Here is a 21,543-nt window from a genome sequence, read left to right as displayed (position 1 = left end):
TAAAGGGGACTTGATACTTTAATGCTATGGTTGGGTTTTACCTTAATGAATATTTAGTAGTTGCGGATGCTTGCTAGAGTTCCAATCATAAGTGCATATGATCCAAGTAGAGAAAGTATGTTAGCTTATACCTCTCCCTCAAATAAAATTGCAATAATGATTACCGGTCTAGTTATCGATTGCCTAGGGACAAATAACTTTCTTGTTGACAAAAGCTCTCTACTAAAACTAATTTAGTTGTGTCTTTATCTAAACAGCCCCTAGCTTTTATTTTCGTGTTCTCTACTTTCTTGCAAGCTTACCCAAAAACACCTACAAAGTACTTCTAGTTTCATACTTGTTCTAGGTAAAGCGAACGTCAAGCATGCGCAGAGTTGTATCGGTGGTCGATAGAAATTGAGGAAATATTTGTTCTACCTTTAGCTCCTCGTTGGGTTCAACACTCTTACTTATCGAAAGAGGCTACAATTGATCCCCTATACTTGTGGGTTATCAAGACCTTTTTCTGGCACCGTTGCCGGGGAGCAATAGCATGGGGTGAATATTCTCGTGTGTGCTTGTTTGCTTTATCACTAAGTAATTTTTATTTGCTGTTCTTAGTTGTTTTCTATCTTTAGTTATGGGTAGGAAATGCAAAATACCAAAAAAATTAGTTGTACCTACTGAACAAATGGTTGAAGAACCACTCAAAATCTATCACACTGCTGAAGCTTATTACTTGGATCATCTTCGATCCCTATGTGCTCGTGCTGAAACCCCAACTAGCTTAGTTGAGGGAAAATCTTTAGATGAGCATGCTTGTTATGTGCAACACCGAATATCTGAAAAAGGGAAAACTTTACTGGATCAAATTCATCGTTTGCAATGCTATGCTTGGAATTTATGTGAAATATATGATTATACTTGTTGTTCTGAAGACCCTAAGAAACACCTTCCCTACCAATGTTTGTTTAGTGATAATGGAATCGTATCCTCTTATGCTAAGGGTGTTTATAGTTACTATGATGTTCAACAAATTGAAGAATTTGTTGCTTTTAAGGGTGCTTACGAAATTGCTTCTTTTATTGAAAAGTATGATGCTACTCTTTACAAATCTGAAAATTTTGCCATATTTAAATATTGCTATGATAATTATGCTTCTAATGCCTATGTTGAACTATATATTGAGGACTACTCCGCTGTCCAAGAAGAGACTAATATTTTGCAGGAGTCTATGGAAGAAGAAATTGATGAAACTGTGAGCTCATTGGATGAAAAAGATGATGAGGAGAGCGAAGAACAAAAGGAGGAAGAGCGGATTAGCTACCCGTGCCCACCTTCTAATGAGAGTAACTCTTCAACGCATACATTGTTTAATTTCCCTTCGTGCTTACCGAAGGATGATTGCTATGATGACTGTTATGATCCCTTGGATTCTTTTGAAATATCCCTTTTTGATGATGCTTGTGGCCAAGATGCCAATATGAATTATGCTTATGGAGATGAACTTGCTATAGTTCCTTATGTTAAACATGAAATTGTTGCTATTGCACCCACGCATGATAGTCCTATTATCTTTTTGAATTCTCCCAACTACACTATATCGGAGAAGTTTGCCCTTATTAAGGATTATATTGATGGGTTGCCTTTTACCGTTACACATGATGATTTTGATGAATATAATATGCATGTTCTTGCTGCTCCTACTTGCAATTATTATGAGAGAGGAACTATATCTCCACCTCTCTATGTTTCCAATACGATAAAATTGCAAGAAACTGTTTATACTATGCATTTGCCTTTACTATGTGTGCATGAATTGTTCTTTTATGACATGCCGATACATAGGAAGAGAGTTAGACTTCGTAATTGTATGATATATGTTACTTTGTGCTCACTACTAAATTACAAATCATTGTTAATTAAAATTGGCTTTGATATACCTTGGGATCCGGGTGGATTCATTACTTGAGCACTATATGCCTAGCTTAATGGCTTTAAAGAAAGCGTTGCCAAGGAGACAACCCGGAAGTTTTAGAGAGTCATTTATTTCTGTTGAGTGCTTTCATATAGTTTAAAAACAACAAAAATAAAGAGGGGAAACCAAAACTTTTTCTAAAAGAAAAGTGAAAGTGAGAGAGACGAGCATTATGAATGTGGGGGACGTCCTTGAAATTTGTTCATGCCCATGGGAACTTTGTGAATCTCAATTACAGAAACCTTTCAACAAAAATAATTATCCCCTTGTACAATTCCATTGTATTATAAAAATAATGTGCCAAGGTTTGCCTTTAGGATGTTTACATTTGCTTAATGGTTTGTACGGTGCAGGACAGAAACTTTGGCTGTAGTGCGCGAATTTAAATTTTTAGATGGAACTTCAAATGGTTCTGATTCTTTTTGCACTGTCTTCCTACACAAATGTTTTATTTTTCCTAATTTTGGTAGAATTTTTCAGTTACCATAAGTATGGTGAATATTCATATTATTACAGACTGTTCTATTTTAGACAGATTCTGTTTTTGATGCATAGTTTGCTTGTTTTGATGAAACTGTCAATTTGTATTAGTGGATTAAGCCATGAAAAAGTTATATTACAGTAGACACAATGAAAAAACAAAATATGAATTGGTTTGCAACAGTACTTAGAGTAGTGATTTGCTTTATTATATTAACGGATCTTACCGAGTTTTCTGTTGAAGTTTTGTGTGGATGAAGTGTTCGATGATTGAGAAGGTTTCGATGTGAGAAGAAGGAAGAGAGGCAAGAGCTCAAGCTTGGGGATGCCTGAGGCACCCCAAGTAAATATTCAAGGAGACTCAAGCGTCTAAGCTTGGGGATGCTGGGAATGCATCCCCTCTTTCTTCAACAAATATCGGTATGTTTTCAGATTTGTTTCGTTCATGCGATATGTGCAATCTTGGAGCGTCTTTTGCATTTAGGTTTTCATTTTTCCTTTATGCACCATGCTGGTATGATATGGTCCTTGGTTGATTTATAGAATGCTCATTGCACTTCACTTATATCTTTTGAATATGGCTTTATAGAATGCTTCATGTGCTTCACTTATATCATTTGAAGTTTGCATTACCTGTTTCTGTTCACTTAGACAACCGCCATTTGTAGAATGCTCTTTTGCTTCACCTATACTTGTTAGAGCGTGGGTATATCTTTTGTAGAAAGAATTAAACTCTCTTGCTTCACTTATATCTGTTTAGAGAGATGACAAGAATTGGTCATTCACATGGTTAGTCATAAAATCCTACATAAAACTTGTAGATCACTGAATATGATATGTTTGATTCCTTACAATAGTTTTGCGATATAAAGATGGTGATATTAGAGTCATGCTAGTGGGTAGTTGTGGATTATAAAAATACTTGTGTTGAGGTTTGTGATTCCCGTAGCATGCACGTATGGTGAACCGTTATGTAACAAAGTCGGAGCATGATTTATTTATTGATTGTCTTCCTTATGAGTGGCGGTCGGGGACGAGCGATGGTCTTTTCCTACCAATTTATCCCCCTAGGAGCATGCGCGTAGTACTTTGTTTCGATGACTACTAGATTTTTGCAATAAGTATGTGAGTTCTTTATGACTAATGTTGAGTCCATGGATTATACGCACTCTCACCCTCCACCATTGCTAGCCTCTCTAGTACTGCACAACTTTCGCCGGTACCATAAACCCACCATATACCTTCCTCAAAACAGCCACCATACCTACCTATCATGGCATTTCCATAGCCATTCCGAGATATATTGCCATGCAACTTTCATCATCATCATATACATGACTTGAGCATTCATTATCATATTGCTTTGCATGATCGTAAGATAGCTAGCATGATGTTTTCATGGCTTGTCTGTTTTTTGATGTCATTGCTACGCTAGATCATTGCACATCCCGGTACACCGCCGGAGGCATTCATATAGAGTCATATATTTGTTCTAGATATTGAGTTGTAATATTGAGTTGTAAGTAAATAAAAGTGTGATGATCATCATTATTAGAACATTGTCCCATGTGAGGTTATCAAAATAAAAGTGGCCAAAGAAGCCCCCAAAAAAAGAGAGAGAGGCCAAAGAAGCCTACAAAAAAAGAAAAAGGAAAAAAAGAAAAAAATGAGAGAAAAAGAGAGAAGGGGCAATGTTACTATCCTTTGACCACACTTGTGCTTCAAAGTAGCACCATGTTCTTCATATAGAGAGTCTCTTGAGTTATCACTTTCATATATTAGTGGGAATTTTAATTATAGAACTTGGCTTGTATATTCCAACGATGGGCTTCCTCAAATGCCATAGGTCTTCATGAGCAAGCAAGTTGGATGCACACCCACTTAGTTTCAGTTTGAGCTTTCATATACTTATAGCTCTAGTGCATCCGTTGCATGGCAATCCCTACTCCTCACATTGATATCTATTAATGGGCATCTCCATAGCCCGTTAATATGCCTAGTTGATGTGAGACTTTCTTCCTTTTTTTGTCTTCTCCACATAACCCCCATCATCATATTCTATTCCACCTATAGTGCTATGTCCATGGCTCATGCTCATGTATTGCGTGAAAGTTGAAAAGGTTTGAGAACGTCAAAACTATGAAACAATTGCTTGGCTTGTCATCGGGGTTGTGCATGATGTGAATATTTTGTGTGGTGAAGATGGAGCATAGCCAGACTATATGATTTTGTAGGGATGAGCTTTCTTTGGCTATGTTATTTCATTAAGACATAATTGCTTGGTTAGTATGCTTGAAGTATTATTATTTTTATGTCAAAGGATAGACTATTGCTTTGAATCACTCGTCTTAATATTCATGCCATGATTAGACATATGATCAAGATTATGCTAGGTAGCATTCCACATCAGAAATTATCTTTTTTATCATTTACCTACTCGAGGATGAGCAGGAATTAATCTTGGGGATTCTGATACGTCTCCGTCGTATCTATAATTTTTTATTGTTCCATGCCAATATTATTCAACTTTCATATACTTTTTAGCAACTTTTTATATTATTTTTGGGACTAACATATTGATCCGGTGCTCAGTGCCAGTTCCTGTCTGTTGCATGTTTTTGGTTTCGCAGAATATCCATATCAAATGGAGTCCAAACGGGATAAAAACGGATGGAGCTTATTTTTGGAAAATATGGAAAATTCGGAAGGAAAATCAACGCGAACCAGTGCCTGAGGTGGTCACGAGGCAGGGGGGCACGCCCCCCCTAGGGCGCGCCCCTACCTTCGTGAGCCCACCGTAAGGCGGTTGATGCTCTTCTTTTGCCGCAAGAAAGCTAATATTCGAAAGAAAAATCACGGTGAAGGTTTCAGGCCAATGGAGTTACGGATCTCCATATATATACGAAACGGTGAAACAGAGCCAGGAGAGAATGCAGAAACAGAGAGAGACAGAGAGACATATCCAATCTCGGAGGGGCTCTTGCCCCTCCCACGCCATGGGAGCCAAGGACCAGAGGGGAAACCCTTCTCCCATCTAGGGAGGAGGTCAAGGAAGAAGAAGAAGAAGAAGAAGGAGGGCCCTCTCCCCCTTGCTTCCGGTGGCGCCGGAGCGCTGCCGGGGCCATCATCATCACCGCCATCTTCACCAACAACTTCACCGCCATCATCACCAACTCTTCCCTCCTCTATGCAGCGGTGTAACCTCTCTCTTACCCGCTGAAATCTCTACTTAAACATGGTGCTCAACGCTATATATTATTTTCCAATGATGTATGGCTATCCTATGATGTTTGAGTAGATCTGTTTTGTCCTAATGGCTATTTGATGATCAAGATTGGTTTGAGTTGTATGTTTTATTATTGGTGTTGTCCTATGGTGCTCTCCGTGTCGCGCAAGCGTGAGGGATTCCCGCTGTAGGGTTTGCAATATGCTTATGATTTGCTTATGGTGGGTGGCGTGAGTGACAGAAGCACAAACCCGAGTAAGTAGGTTGTTTACGTATGGGATAAAGGGGACTTGATACTTTAATGCTATGGTTGGGTTTTACCTTAATGAATCTTTAGTAGTTGCGGATGCTTGCTAGAGTTCCAATCATAAGTGCATATGATACAAGTAGAGAAAGTATGTTAGCTTATGCCTCTCCCTCAAATAAAATTGCAATAATGATTACCGGTCCAGTTATCGATTGCCTAGGGACAAATAACTTTCTTGTTGACAAAAGCTCTCTACTAAAACTAATTTAGTTGTGTATTTATCTAAACAGACCCTAGCTTTTATTTTCGTGTTCTCTACTTTCTTGCAAGCTTACCCAAAAACACCTACAAAGTACTTCTAGTTTCATACTTGTTCTAGGTAAAGCAAACGTCAAGTGTGCGTAGAGTTGTATCGGTGGTCGATAGAACTTGAGGGAATATTTGTTCTACCTTTAGCTCCTCGTTGGGTTCGACACTCTTACTTATCGAAAGAGGCTACAATTGGTCCCCTATACTTGTGGGTTATCAAGACCTTTTTCTGGCACCGTTGCCGGGGAGCAATAGCATGGGGTGAATATTCTCGTGTGTGCTTGTTTGCTTTATCACTAAGTAATTTTTATTTGCTGTTCTTAGTTGTTTTCTATCTTTAGTTATGGGTAGGAAACGCAAAATACCAAAAAAATTAGTTGTACCTACTAAACCAATGGTTGAAGAACCACCCAAAATCTATCACACTGCTGAAGCTTATTACTTGGATCATCTTCGATCCCTATGTGCTCGTCCTGAATCCTTATCAAATCTTTGTTCCATAATCTTATCTTGCCACTCCTTGTTCCATAATCCATCAAATCTTTACCCAAAACTTGAAAACTTCACAAGACAAAACTTAAAGTAGAAAATCTCGTGAGCTCCGTTAGCGAAAGAAAACAAAACACAACTTCAAGGTACTGTAATGAACTCATTCTTTATTTATATTGGTGTTAAACCTACTGTATTCCAACTTCTCTATGGTTTATAAACTATTTTACTAGCCATAGATTCATCAAAATAAGCAAACAACACACGAAAAATAGAATCTGTCAAAAACAGAACAATCTGTAGTAGTCTGTAGCTAGTGCAAGATCTGGAACCCCAAAAATTCTAAAATAAATTGCTGGATGTGAGTAATTTATCTATTAATCATCTTCAAAAAGAATTAACTAAATATCACTTTCTAAATAAAAATGGCAGCAGTTCTTGTGAGCGCTAAAGTTTCTTTTTTTTACAGCAAGATTAACAAGACTTTCCCCAAGTCCTCTAAATGGTTCCACTTGGCACAAACACTAATTAAACACAAAAAACACAACCAAAACAGAGGCTAGATAAATTATTTATTGAATAACAGCAAGGAAAAAAATTGAGTTGTCTCCCAACAAGCGCTTTTCTTTAAAGCCTTATAGCTAGGCATAAGATTTCAACTATGCTCACATGAAAGACAAGAATTCAAGCACAAAGAGAGCATCATAAAACACGTGACAAACACATCTAAGTCTAACATACTTCCTATGCATAGGCATCTTATAGGCAAACAAATTATCAAGTTAAGCAAAAACTAGCACATGCAAGGAAGCGGAAAGAAACAATAGCAATCTCAACATAACGAGAGGTAATTTAGTAACATGGAAATTTCTACCACCATATTTTCCTCTCTCATAATAATTACATGTAGGATCATAAGAAAATTCAACAAAGCTATCACATAAAATATTTTCAACACGATCCACATGCATGCAAAGTTGACACTCTTCCAAAATAGTGGGATTAACATTAACTAAAGTCATGACCTTTCCAAACCCACTTTCAATGTTATTGCAAACATTATAATCAATCTCATATTCATCATGGGGCTTAAATAAATTTTCAAGATCGTAAGAAGAATCACCCCAATCATGATCATTGCAACAAGTAGTAGACATACCAAAAATAGCATCCCCAACCTTAGGGTTTTGCATATTATAAGCACAATTGACATTAATAGAATTTATACTATCATCATTGCAATCATGCTTTCTATTCAAAGATCCATCATGAATCACACCATAAAGTACTTCATCACAATTTCCAGATTCACGAATTTCAAGCAAAACTTCATAAAGATAATCTAGTGGACAAAACTCACTAGCAATTGGTTCATCATAATTGGATCTCTTAAAAAGATTAGCAAGCGGATGAGGACCCATATATGTTTAGGTTATCTGTTTAGTAATAAATAAACAACTATTCCAACCAAACGAGCAAATGAGCCAAGTAAGACATCATAGCAAATGGAAATACGAGCAGAAGAAGGGCAAATAAAACGGCAAGGGTGAAGTGCGGGAGAGGAAAACGAGAGGCAAATGACAAATAATGTAATGCGGGAGATAAGGGTTTGTGATGGGTACTTGGTATGTTGACTTTTGCGTAGACTCCCCGGCAACGGTGCCAGAAATCCTTCTTGCTACCTCTTGAGCACTCGTGTTGGTTTTCCCTTGAAGAGGAAAGGGTGGTGAAGCAAAGTAGCGTAAGTATTTCCCTCAGTTTTTTAGGACCAAGGTATCAATCCAGTTGGAGGCTACGCACGAGTCCCTCGCACCTACACAAGACAAATAAATCCTCGCAACCAACGCGATAAGGGGTTATCAATCCCTACACGGTCACTTACGAGAGTGAGATCTGATAGATATGATAAGATAATATTTTTTGTATTTTTATGATAAAGATGCAAAGTAAAATAAAAGGCAATGAAAATAACTAAGTATTGGAAGATTTAATATGATGAAGATAGACCCGGGGGCCGTAGGTTTCACTAGTGACTTCTCTCAAGAGCATAGGTATTTTACGGTGGCTGAAGAATTACTGTTGAGCAATTGACAGAATTGAGCATAGTTATGAGAATAACTAGGTATGATCATGTATATAGGCATCACATCCAAGACAAGTAGACCGACTCCTACGTGCATCTACTACTATTACTCCACACATCGACCGCTATCCAGCATGCATCTAGAGTATTAAGTTCATAAGAACAGAGTAACGCCTTAAGCAAGATGACATGATGTAGAGGGATAAACTCATGCGATATGATGAAAACCCCATCTTGTTATCCTCGATGGCAACAATACAATACGTGCCTTGCTGCCCCTACTGTCACTGGGAAAGGACACCGCAAGATTGAACCCAAAGCTAAGCACTTCTCCCATTGCAAGAAAGATCAATCTAGTAGGCCAAACTAAACTGATAATTCGTAGAGACTTGCAAAGATAGCCAATCATACATAAAAGAATTCAGAGAAGATTCAAATATTGTTCATAGATAAACTTGATCATAAACCCACAATTCATCGGCCTCAACAAACACACTGCAAAAGAAGATTACATCGAATAGATCTCCACAAGAGAGGGGGAGAACTTTGTATTGAGATCCAAAAAGAGAGAAGAATCCATCTAGCTAATAACTATCGACCCGAAGGTCTGAGGTAAACTACTCACACTTCATCAGAGAGGCTATGGTGTTGATGTAGAAGCCCTCCGTGATTGATGCCCCATCCGCCGGTGCTCTGGAACAGGCCCCAAGATGGGATCTCGTGGATAAAAAAAGTTACGGCGGTGGAATTAGGGTTTTGGCTCCGTATCTGATCGTTTGGGGGTACATAGGTATATATAGGAGGAAGAAGTACGTCGGTGGAGCAACAGGGGCCCACGAGGGTGGAGGGTGCGCCTGGGGGGGTAGGCGCGCCCCCTACCTCGTGGCCTCCCTGTTGGTTGCTTGACGTAGGTTCCAAGTCTCCTAGATCTTATTCGCTCCAAAAATCACGTTCCCGAAGGTTTCATTCCGTTTGGACTCCGTTTGATATTCCTTTTCTTCAAAACCCTAAAATAGGCAAAAAAACAGCAATTATGGGCTGGGCCTCCGGTTAATAGGTTAGTCCTAAAAATAATATAAAAGTGGATAATAAAGCCCAATAATGTCCAAAACAGAAGATAATATAGCATGGAGCAATCAAAAATTATAGATACGTTGGAGACGTATCAGTGGTGACTAGAGCCATCTGGCCAATTCTCCACCAAATCCCTTTACCAGGCGATCGCCCCCTCCCCGAGACCCGAGGCTCTCAGCACCATTTGGGAGATCTGACTCCCCCTGAAGATTAGAATTTTCTTGTGGCAATGGATCCGCGGCCGCCTTCCGTCCGGCGTGGAGGTCTTGAAGCGCAATGGCCCTGGCGACGGGCGTTGCCCACTATGTGGGCCCGAAGAGGATTTAAACCATATCTTCTTCACATGTCTGTCCGCGCAGTTCTTCTGGAGCTGTTTCCACGAAATAGCGGGTGGCAATTGGGACCACAACAACTTCCCTGCTCTCTTTGCCAAACTTCAGGCATTACTACCCTCGTCTTGCCACATTAGGTGGTTGACCATCGGTGTGCTAGCCTGGACGTTGTGGACTGTTAGGAATAGGCTCGTGATTCAGCGTATACCTCTTCGTTGCGGTACTGACACTCTGTTCAAATGGTCTGGTTACTTGCAGCTTTGGCGACCACTTAGCCATCCAAGGAAGAGAGACGCCATCACCTCCATCATTACCCAGCTTCGCGTGATGGCTCTCCGGATGGCTCCGCCACTTCCCCACCACCACCGGAGCCGGATTAGATCTTCTCCGCGTCGTCGTCACCACCGTTTGTGTTGTTCGTGCGTGTGTGCCGGTGTGTTAGGCTTGTTGTACTGTGCCAACAGCTGAACCCGTTTGTTGTGTGTGTGCTTGTCTGTTAGACCTTGCATGCGGTGGCATTGTGTGTGTATGTGTTCGCGGTTGGTACTTTGTTGACTTTGTGATCGGTGGTTGCTTTATTTATAAAGTGGGGCGAAAGTCTTTTTCGGTAACAAGAGGTGATAGCAAAAGGAACACATCCAAATACAAAAAGATTTTGTTAACCAAGGATTGTTGGAATAGCTAGAAGTTATCTTATCATTTAACACTATACTACTTGAATATTCAAACTCAACAACATATTATTTCAGTAAGAAACAGTGTGTGTTTTATATCATGTACTGACATACTGATCATCCCATGTGTCCGTTACTAGAAAGGCATAACCTGTTAAAAGCGAGATACTTCCACTTTAATTTGTTTAAATCAGGTTCACTATATGTTTATGATGATTGCAGTGTATTGCCTCTTGATGAAGTTTCGGAGCGAAAGAAACTTCAGGCTTTTTCTCCTGCTACTTCAAGCAGGCTCAACTTCATTGCTTATCGCGATTTTCAACTGGACTAACTTTGGTAGGGTTTTCTTTCGTTGGTTATTATATCTCCGATGAAAGTTTTTGGTTCTAACGCGTTCTTTGTGCATGAAACTTATAGGAGACACTCTATTGGTTTCCTCCATTGAACTCTCTGTGATGTTTGTTTGCCTGGCCGTTTACACACTACGGAGCTTAGCGTAGACCAAGGGGGGCCATGCCCCCTTAGTTTTGGCATTCATTGAAGAGCATGCTAGCTTTTAGGCCTAATTAGTATTTCAACGAGTGATTAGCCCCTCCCGGCCTACTAATTTGTTCCCCTTTAGTCATGGCCCCCTCTTAAATTTTTCTCAAGATCTGCCATTGGGTTTACAGCTATTATTTTTGTTGGTAAAGGCTATGCTTTCACCTACATGGCCCTATTTTTAGTCTCAACAATCCCCGCGATTCTCAGTCCTGATAGTCCAGGTAAACACTTATGCTTGATACTCTAAAATACTCAACAATAACAACATGTGGCAGTATTGTTTAATTGAGTACTCCTTTCATATGTTCATGCCCATGAAGATGCAAGTTTGGCTCTTTTCAGTCGCTGCAGGAATTTTTATCATTACCAGCACCCTAAGGAACGGCAAGAAAATGTTGATTAGGCATACCAGTGGCAAGGGGATTACATGAGGCATTCTATTATATGGATATGTTGTCCGCAGATTCTTAGGACACGTGTCCTTTCTTTTCTTCCAGTGGAACTAAAGTACATTTGCATTCTATAGACTTGTCAAGTCATTGTATAGTAACTGAGTGACTTAGTTACAACAGTGTGATGTACTTATCAACTTGGTGGTGGTTGCTTTGTAATTTACCCTTTTTGTCAATGTAAACATAATGAGCATTCTATCCATTGCACGGGGTTAGGCTGTCCACACCTGATGCTTGTTCTGTTCTGCTGTGTCCGCGTGCTAGATTGTTTTTCCATGTTAGTACAATCTTCTGTTTGCTGGGAGTGTGGTGGTTCTGCTGGTATGTGCCATTCTATGGAAGCTGCTGTTGTTCTGGTGCGGCGTGGGCTGGCTTGTCGCATGTACCTGGGGAGTAAATTGCAGGAAACCACCACTTTGAAGGCTAGATTTGTAGAAAACACCACGTTACATTTTTTGACAGAAAACACCATGTCTTGCATAATCTTTTTGCAAAATGCACTGATCGGCGGATTTGGCTCGATTGAGCATGTTTATGACAGATTGGGCCTGCTAGTTAGGCTGACATGTCACCGCCTAAGTAACGACGATGTTGACTAACGTTATCATCAATGTGTGGCCCTATGGGGTCCACCTATCATTGAAAGAAAAAATCTAGTGCTCGTCAACCTCCCACCACTGGACCAATTCGTCCAGATCCGCTGCTGCTCGACGCGTCCATCGAGCGCCGCGCCCGCTGCAGTCCACGAAGGAGTAGATGCGTGAGCTGCAGCCTCCGCTCCTCCCGACGATGCAGACACATGAACTTGACGGGCGGACAGCGGCCCGAGCAAGGCTGAGCCTCTCCTGGCAATGGAGGAGGAGGAGCTATGGGGAAGGGGCAGCGAGACAGAAAGGAATGCGAGCAGCTGGTTGCGGTTGATGCCGACGGTGGTGCCAACGACGGTGGCGGGAGAGAGAGAGATGTGCGGGATTGTGAGAGAGAATGAGAGGAAAGAGAGAGACCGAACCCTAGTGTCTCCCCTAATTGAGGATGGAGCAGCAAATAGATGTAAGGCACGTGGCACTGGCCATGGAAATACCACTGGTGCCCTCGGCGGGGCATGGAAATTACAGGTGGTGACACGTGATATTTTCACTAAAGGGCGCACTATTCATTGCTCAACGTCGTTTTTTTATCCAACGGCTGAGCTCTTCCATGCGTGGGATCCAATGACCGAAAACGCATCAGGCAACTGAAACGGATGGCCGGAGTCGTCTAATCTCTATGGGCGTTCCGGAGCTCCCTTGATTCTTGTTTCTGGATAAGGGTATGCGTTTGTGCTGTGTTAAAAAAGTAGAAGAAACATCGTGGTGTAAGTGGAAACGCCTTTTATCGCTTCATCAAATCTCGAGTGCCATCTATTGGATTGGAGTACTAATATTCGTTCACCAAACCTCATGAAATGAAACTCCTAAAAGCAGCAACAACTTTCCCAAACGAGTGAACCAATACCAAACCACGGGAAACAAAAGCGCACGAGGTTGAGATTTTGGTTTCGTTCGGGCAACAAACAGCTTGGCCAGCAAAACTTCCTTACATTAGCCCCTTTCTTGGACAAATTCTTTAGGTTAACCCTAGCTCGGCGAAAGCACAGCCAACGCTGCCACAAATGTGATGTGAGGTCGTTTTCTTCTCCGGTTTTAAACGCCATCGCCGCGCCCCAACGGTCGTCTCGGCGCAGGACGCGTGGAGCAGCGCCCGCTTCTAGAAACCAATGGGGTGCCGTACCGAGCAACGGCGGGGGGGCCCATGGCCGTGACCCGTCAGTGCGCCGCAGCCCTGCGATCCTCCCATCGGGCGGTCCAGACCGCTGTACTCCGACCAGAGAGAGCGGCCGCGCCCACCGGCGGGCCTGCCGTGCATGTTTTAAAGAGGCACGCGTCTGAGCCAGGTGAAGCCATGCCCTGACCCGAGTGAGACGGGGACGGAGCAGACAGAGCCAAGTAAAAAAGCACCACCAGCTCTGCACCGCCGTGGAGCCGTCTCCCTCCGCCGCCGGAGCTGTAGCACCGCCGGTGAGTCCTGCTCCTTCTTCCTTTATCCCCTCCCTTCCTCGCCCGTCCGAATTCCGGACGGCATTGTTGTTTAAGCTTCAGCGAGCCGGTGACCTCATCGATCCATGGCTTGTGAATTCCGCAGAACTCGACTCGAGCTTAGTGAGAAGACCATTTTGCTTGCCGAGAACAGCAGCGGCATTGGGTCTACGAGAGGGGATATGATCAAGATACAAGCGCCGGAGCTGTACAGAGACAGCGGCGCGTACGAGGCGAGGAAGGGGCAGTCGCTGAGGGCGCGCTACGTCTACGGGCTCATCTTCTTCGCCACCAACCTGCTGGCCTGGTTCATCAGGGACTACGGGGCCAAGCTGCTCGGCGGACTGCACCGTACGTTCACCCTCCGCATTTCCTTCCAAACCTTCTGCATTTGCCATCAACGATGGACGAACATTCTGAATCTGCTGTGCTCTGTACTGATCTGCTGTCTGCTGTGATCTTCAGATATCCCGGTCTGTGGAGCAGGGGACTCCAAATGCTTCCGCTCTGGAGGGGTGCTCCGGGTTAGCTTGGGTTGCTTCGTATCCTTGGTTTAAACTACAAAGTGGATAGGAATTCTTTTGTTTTGCACCTGAATTTCTGGCTGCAGTCTGCATACTGCCCTTTGAGTTTGTGTTCCTTTTGTTCACTTCCTTACATCAAGCGGCAGATATTTTTCTGGGTGATGTTTGCCACAACATTTGGAACACGCAAGCTCCAGGGAGTTCGTAATTCGTGGCATTCTGGATGCTGGACCCTCAAGTTTCTGGTGTATGCCGTGTCAATCGTCACCCCGTTTATCATCCCTAACATCTTCATCCAGCTCTATGGTAAGTTTCTTTTCGGCCCATAACTGTCACTTAGTTAACAGTAGTCACTTCTCTGCTCACTTGCGTGGTATGCCACATTGTAGTTGCTGCAAAGAGTGAATGGCATGGTTACCTTAATAGATGTGCACCAATGATACACTAAAAAATGTTGCCTCTCCTTCAGATGATAATCATCATATCTGCTACATTTCACCCAAAATAAGTTCATTTCGTTTCAGTGTACCATTGCAAAGGTGTTGTATTTGGAAACTGTAAATTTCTTACAAAGAGAGAAATAGTCAAACTTCCAATGGTACGTAGCCTTTTTTAGAACAAATTACCCAAACTAACCTCAAGGTGGAAATACAAAAAACGGGTTAAAACTTAAAAAGACGCTTGCATTATTTTTAAGAAGACTGAAATTCTATATGTAGATCATTTGGTGAATGGTGAGCTTACAAATTTTGGGCAGGTAAAAGCGTCAATATGATATTTTATAAGAGAAAATAGGAGACATTCGGTGAAAAGCAACACCTTATTGCCTTTTGAATTTATTATATCAAGTCACATGTTGTTATTGTAAGGACGGTATAGTCATTTTACTATGGTCAAACCCATTAACCCTAGTCAGAGACTCAGAGTGTTATAATGACCCCATTTCACTTTTTTTCAATGATAGTGCAGTAATTAGCATGTTTGCAATGATACATTGGCAATTCTCCCTTTTCTCTCAGCAATATATAAGAGAGGCTATGATTCAAGTGTCAGGGCCAAACCGGCAACTTCAGATCCTTTATTTGGAAACAAAAAAAATGAAAACATGACATGAAAACCAAGTTTAATTGATTCAGTAGCACTAGTTCCATTATAACTTTGCATCTGAGTAACAAGCCTAAACATTAGTGGGCTGAAGAAATCTACTCCATATCCTTTGCAGGTGAAATTGCTCGAATGGGTGCCGGGTAATTTTAATGATTCTTGTTTATATTACTGAGATTTGAGAAGTTTCAACCATTGCATATTGCAATTGTATTGAAATTTCCACTAAACTCACGTTGCATTACAGGTTATAGTTAATTTATGTTTCGTATTCCTCCAGGATATTTCTCATTCTCCAGCTTATAAGCATGCTCCACCTCATATCATGGTGCAATAAACGTTGGATGCCAGCTCCTGGATCAAATCAATGGTACATAATTATTGAACGCTCGGACATTTAATTAGCTGTATTCTGGTGTCTCAATACTTCAACACAATGTTAAAACTATTTCAGGCCATGACAAGGATGATGTTTTGTGTGCTTTTCAGCGGCCTGTTCGGATTGTTCTTGTCAACTGTCTCCTTCATTGCCTCATTTGCCGGAATCCTCGTGCTATATATTATGTATGTTCCAAACTCATCATGTGTGTTCAACATCTTCACTATTATATGGACGGCAGTCCTTGTGAAGATAATGATGGCGGTGTCACTGCACTCAAAGGTACGAGAATATTGCAGCTCCAGGCCTCAACTTAGTTATAGAGTAGTTAGCGATACAGTATTCAACCGGGAACTTTTAAATTGAGATAAATGTTGACAAAAGAGAGGATTCAGAAAAAACATTGAAGTAGTATTAAGCATAACTAATAGGCAAATTTCAAATAAATGGCAAATGGTTGAAGTTACATGAACTTTGGGGCAAATGATCAGATGTCTCCCCTATCCCATCTCTTCCCATTACCACTCTAGAAACCTACTAAGTTCAGAACAACAGATCATTCCAATTGTATACTCTCTCCGTTCTAAAATAGATGACTTAACTTTGTACTAACTTCAGTACAAAGTTAGTATAAAGTTGGGTCATCTATTCTGGAACAGAGGGAGTACATTGGTGTGCCTGTGCTACTGTTCTACAACTGCAATCAATACTAGTGCCCTATTGCTGCAGTGCTGCACCTCTATGTTTAACCGATACCCAAAACTGTCCGTGCTCACTTGCTTTGCATTGCTTCAACCTTCATAATGTATATGATTTTAATTTACTTTGTTTGCTAAAAAGGTTAATGAGGGTCTTCTATCCTCTGGAATAATGGGCTCATATATTGTGTTCCTTTGTTGGTCTGCACTACACAGGTATTATCTTATTCTTAGATTTATATTCCCCATTTGCCCTTCTACTTAACATTGCATTTACGACTCATTTTCATGAATTGCAATGTGCAGCGAACCACGAACTGGAAAGTGCTACACTGAGATGAAAATTGGCAAGGATGGTAATTGGGCTACTATAATTGTAAGTGAAAAATGTTAGTTTCTAAACTATCACCTTGTTGCACTCTTGGGAGATTATTGTACCCTGAAATTAGCACCGAAATTTCACTGTACATTTTCTTGGTGTCAAGATTGAAGATTCCGAGCCTGCTCCACTAAGAAACAAAGATTCCCAGCCTGCAAAACTAGACCACCTCCTTTTCCAAAAAAAAAAACTAGACCACCTAGCGCCTCACCTGAACTAATGAGAGGATCCTATTTGTTCAGCTTTATTAAGGGCCTACCGCAACTATGTCGGTGGTTCAGTCATACACATATCTTAGTGATGCGCATCATGTAGCATTGTAGGGGGTGGTGGGGTTCGCAACATATTTCCGATAGAGTGCACTCGCAATATATGTTAAGCAAGCATTTCACTGTTTTTTCTGGATGGGCGTATCTTTTCTTTTAGTTCGTGCGAGTAAATGCAGTCTTGATGTTCTAATTAATCGCTTTGTGCTTTGCTAGAGCTTCATTATTGCGATTTGCTCCATTGTGTCGGCCACATTTTCTACTGGAATCAATAACAGATCCTTTCAAGTAAGTTCTAACTATGAGTTTTCTGCATATAGTATTCAAGTTCTCAGTTGGTATGCAAATGATCGTTTCTTGGCACCTTATTTCATGCAAACAATCAGTTGTTCCACGCATCCATAGGTGGAGGGACCAACCTGGGCTTTGCCATTTTTCTTGATTATAAGCACCACTATGTGGAGCTCTTTTGCTAATTGCATCAAAAATACAGTTAGTTCATCAAGCAACCAATGTTGGGCTATTGGAACCTCCTTAATCAGTTATTCCAAGAATCAGAATTATAGTCTAGTACATAATACTCGTACTAAAGAAGAACCCACTCCCGTTCAAGGTCATGCAAATCTATGTTAGTAAAAAAAATCTGAAAGAGAATTTTATTTAATACTAACTGTCATGAATCCCCTTAGTGTTGTACACATTACCCACGATACTAACAAAATGTTATATTTCCAGTTTCGAAGTGATGAGACCCGGTTGGAAGAGGATGTCCCCTACAGCTATGAGATCTTCCACATTGTGTTTGCGGTGGGGGCTATGTATTTTGCAATGCTATTCATAAGCTGGGAGCTTAACCATCCAATAACAAGAAAGTAAGTCACATTGTGCAGAAATTTACCTATTGTCGATGCTTAATCGTCGATGCTCCATCTGTTACGAGATTTTCCTAATTTGAAGTGACAACATGCTTAATCGTCGATGCGGTTCTAATATAGTTGAGTTCTTGCCTTCAGTGGCATACTGCTTCATTGCCACATTCCATCTAGTAACATCCTCCCATTTCTCAAACAGATGGAGCATAGATGTTGGATGGGCAAGCACATGGGTAAAGATCATGAATGAATGGCTGGCATTTTGCATATACGGTAAGTCGCCATTTCCTGTTGTTTCCATGCAGCTCTGTTAACTGAAACATTTGCTTCCGCTTCACAAAACAGCTACCCCCTCTGTTCACTTTCAGTTTCAGTACACTACAAGCCAAGTTTTAGTGTGTTTGTTCACTCATTTCAGTTCGTATGTAGTCCATATTGAAATATCCAAAACATCTTATATTTGTGAACGGAGGAGTAATTCTAAGGAATGTGGATCCTGTTTTTTTCGGAAACTGTCTGTCGCATTTGCAAATCCTCCTTCACTGTGAATTATTTACTTATTGTGCATGTGGTTGCAGAGGACATAGTCCGGGCTAGCATTGTTGCTGCAGTAAAACTGACGTTTTGTCCTCTGCACTCTGCAGTTTGGAGACTGATCTCCCCAGCCCTGTCGAGGAAACAACCTGCCAATGATGAAGAGTCTCCCTCCACAATATAGTATTGATGATAGCTAATTCTTTCTAACCAATTTTTTTGTAAGTCAGTTCATATCTTCCGCATATATACGACAAAAAAAATGTCCGAGCATATTCTGTATGTTCTGTAAGTAACTAAAGTGACGTATTGTAGCCACACAATAGTGTGAAGTTTTGTATGAGTACTCAGACGTGTACTGCTAACCATAATCAAGGCCTGTGACTCCATCCAACTGCTCCCGAAATCAAATTCTTATTCCGATGGAGAATATTTAAAGAGTAGTACGTATATCTGTATAATGTTCTCACCCGCACCAACTACTTTGTTTTTTTAAGAACCCACACCAAGTACTGAAAGCAGAGAACGTTTCGAAAAGAAAATTTGAGGGGCAGAGAACGTTTCAAATGCTTGAATGGGTCTTGCTCAGGCCGAATTGTTCCATGGGCTCGTTGTGCGAAATGAGGGCCCATCTCAAGATGTTCCATTTTTCTCTCAACCGGCATAGCCATAATACGAGTAAATTGCACAAAACCACCACTTTGAAGGCAAGGTTTGCGAAAACCACTACAATACATTTTTTTTCTTCAGAAAACACCATCTCTTCCGTAATCTTTTTGCAGAAAGCACTGATCGGCGGATCGGGGTCAGTTAAGCTTGTTTATGATAGGTGGGGCCCCTTTTTTGCGTACGTGGCATCGTCGGCCGTCCCGACAGCCGTTAGACGGCGTTTGACGGCGTCGTATGCCTCTGTTTGATGGACCAGTCAAAAGACCGATCGGTGCTGCCCCCACTCCCCACTCCCCACTCTGTCTCGCTGCTCTCTCGCTCACTCCTCCTCTGTCTTGCTCCTCTGCTTTGCTCGCCGCACCTGCAGCCGCGTCGCCGCGCCCCCGCCGCGTCGCCATGGTGTCCTGGAGCGATGGGTCCGATAGCAGCGAGCACACCGTGGAGTACGTTAGCTCTGGTTCTGACGACGGCAGAATTAAGGTAAGTTCAGATTTTTAGGGTTAGGGTTTGTGATTTGGGGGATTTCTTGAATGAGCTTGTTTGCTGACATGTGGATCAAATCTCTGGTATTCCTATGCACTACAGATCCCTGCTACCACTGAAGACTCCGATTTCGCGGGACCTGAAACGGAGTTGCTTGTTCTCTGCAATGAACATGGGAAGGCCGCAGAAAGGCGTGTTGCTTTCGAAGGAATCCACACTGGCAGGAGGTTTCTTTGCTGTGCTGAGAAGGTATATTGTGTTTTGTTTTCTCTGGATCTGCCTTTGTTTGTGTTGTGCCTTTGTTTTCTCTAGATCTGTACTGTGGTGGCAGGCATTGCAGTTTAGTGTTAGGTTTAGTTGTATTGTTTAGTTAGGAAAGTGGATCAGAAGCAATTGCTTACTCTGGCAGCATCTTTTCCCCTTGGTCTGGCAACATTGTTAAGTTAGATCACTTTGTTTAGTGTAGCATGCTATAAATAATTTAAGACAGAATATGCATGGGTTACTGGAGCAGGACAGAGGATGCAACTTGTTTAGTATGACATGTTAGGTCATTTGATTGATTATGTTTACTTTATAGCAGGACAACATTGTTTAAGTAGCATGAGGACATGTTTAAGTAGCAAGCTCAAGCTCTGAATTTGATGATAGTAATTAAATAGTGTTGCTTGGAAGCATTCTAATGTTTTTGTTTATATTAATTCTGATTTTGTTCAGGAAGGTAGAAATTGTGGATTAGTTGAATGGATTGATCCAGTTTGGCCCAACACCCTTGAGAATGCATTAGCCAAGTTATGGTTTATGTATGAACAAAGTAGGAGAGACAGGACCGAGGAAAATCTTTTGCATTCATTTGCTGTTCATGACTTGACACGAGAGAAGAAGAAGCTACAAGAGAGCTATGAGAAGTTGGTTGAAGATGTGAATGGACTTTTGGATGCTCAGGAAAGGAGGGCAGAGGTAGAAAGGAAAGATCTTGAAACCAACAAGCTTCAGGAGAAGTATGACATGGTTAAGAACCTAGTAGTTGCTCAAGCAAATGTCATTAGGAACATGAAGCTCAAGCTAGCTGAAGAGAGGAAGAACTTGTAGAACCACATTGATGAGTTGAAGAAGACAGTTGAAGAGAGCAATGTGAAGCTGCAGGGAGCGAAGGCCATCATAAATGGATAAGCAGGTGGTTCTGGAAGAGAAGAATGGGCAATATCATTTGGCATTTGCTGACCTTTTGCAGAGTGTCGTTTGGCATTTGCTGTAATGATGGTAGATTAAATTCTCTGGACTATGAGTACTTCTGAACTATGGTGATGTAATGTAGTAATCTTCAACTATGATTATGTATGGATTTGAACTATTGCGAAATGTGGTGGTATTTGGAGGTGCTGAATGTGATCTTAAGTAAGATGCTTGCAAATTGATGATTGTGATCTTAAGTATGTTTCTGTGCAACTGGTGTTTTTTATCGACCTCGAGGCATCAAGTAGGCTCACTTAGGTTTATTGGCTTTTTATCGACCCCGAGGCATCAACTAGGCTCAATTAGGTTTTTTGGCTTTTTATGGACCCCGAGGCATCAACTAGGCTCACTTATTGTTTTTTGGCTTTTTATCGACCTCGAGGCATCAAGTAGGCTCCCTTAGGGTTTTTTGGCTTTTTATCGACCTCGAGGCATCAAGTAGGCTCACTTAGGGTTTT

At 41.4% G+C, this 21,543-nt stretch overlaps 1 protein-coding gene across 3 annotated transcripts; it reads left to right on the top strand.

The window, feature by feature from the left end:
- The first annotated feature begins 13,811 nt into the window (after nt 1-13,811).
- LOC119355672 (probable serine incorporator) lies at nt 13,812-19,112 on the top strand. Of its 3 annotated transcripts, none has more exons than XM_037622512.1 (13): nt 13,812-13,923; nt 14,048-14,292; nt 14,407-14,483; nt 14,612-14,771; nt 15,688-15,712; nt 15,850-15,939; nt 16,059-16,230; nt 16,789-16,862; nt 16,953-17,022; nt 17,508-17,579; nt 18,027-18,163; nt 18,363-18,436; nt 18,808-19,111. In XM_037622512.1, exons 2-13 carry the CDS (start codon nt 14,124-14,126, stop codon nt 18,879-18,881), a joined length of 1,194 nt encoding a protein of 397 aa, XP_037478409.1. In that variant the 5' UTR covers nt 13,812-13,923; nt 14,048-14,123; the 3' UTR covers nt 18,882-19,111. The 3 variants fall into 3 exon arrangements, with proteins under 3 accessions (XP_037478409.1, XP_037478410.1, XP_037478408.1); XM_037622513.1 differs by having other exon boundaries at nt 13,818-13,906; nt 18,808-19,112; XM_037622511.1 differs by lacking the exon at nt 13,812-13,923 and having other exon boundaries at nt 14,028-14,292; nt 18,808-19,112.
- Nucleotides 19,113-21,543: the final 2,431 nt, after the last annotated feature.

This window comes from Triticum dicoccoides, chromosome 2A (genome assembly GCF_002162155.2).
Source record: "Triticum dicoccoides isolate Atlit2015 ecotype Zavitan chromosome 2A, WEW_v2.0, whole genome shotgun sequence".
Taxonomy (NCBI): domain Eukaryota; kingdom Viridiplantae; phylum Streptophyta; class Magnoliopsida; order Poales; family Poaceae; genus Triticum; species Triticum dicoccoides.
The sequence above is the reverse complement of the archived record's forward strand: the minus strand, read 5'-3'. Positions and strand labels throughout refer to the sequence as shown.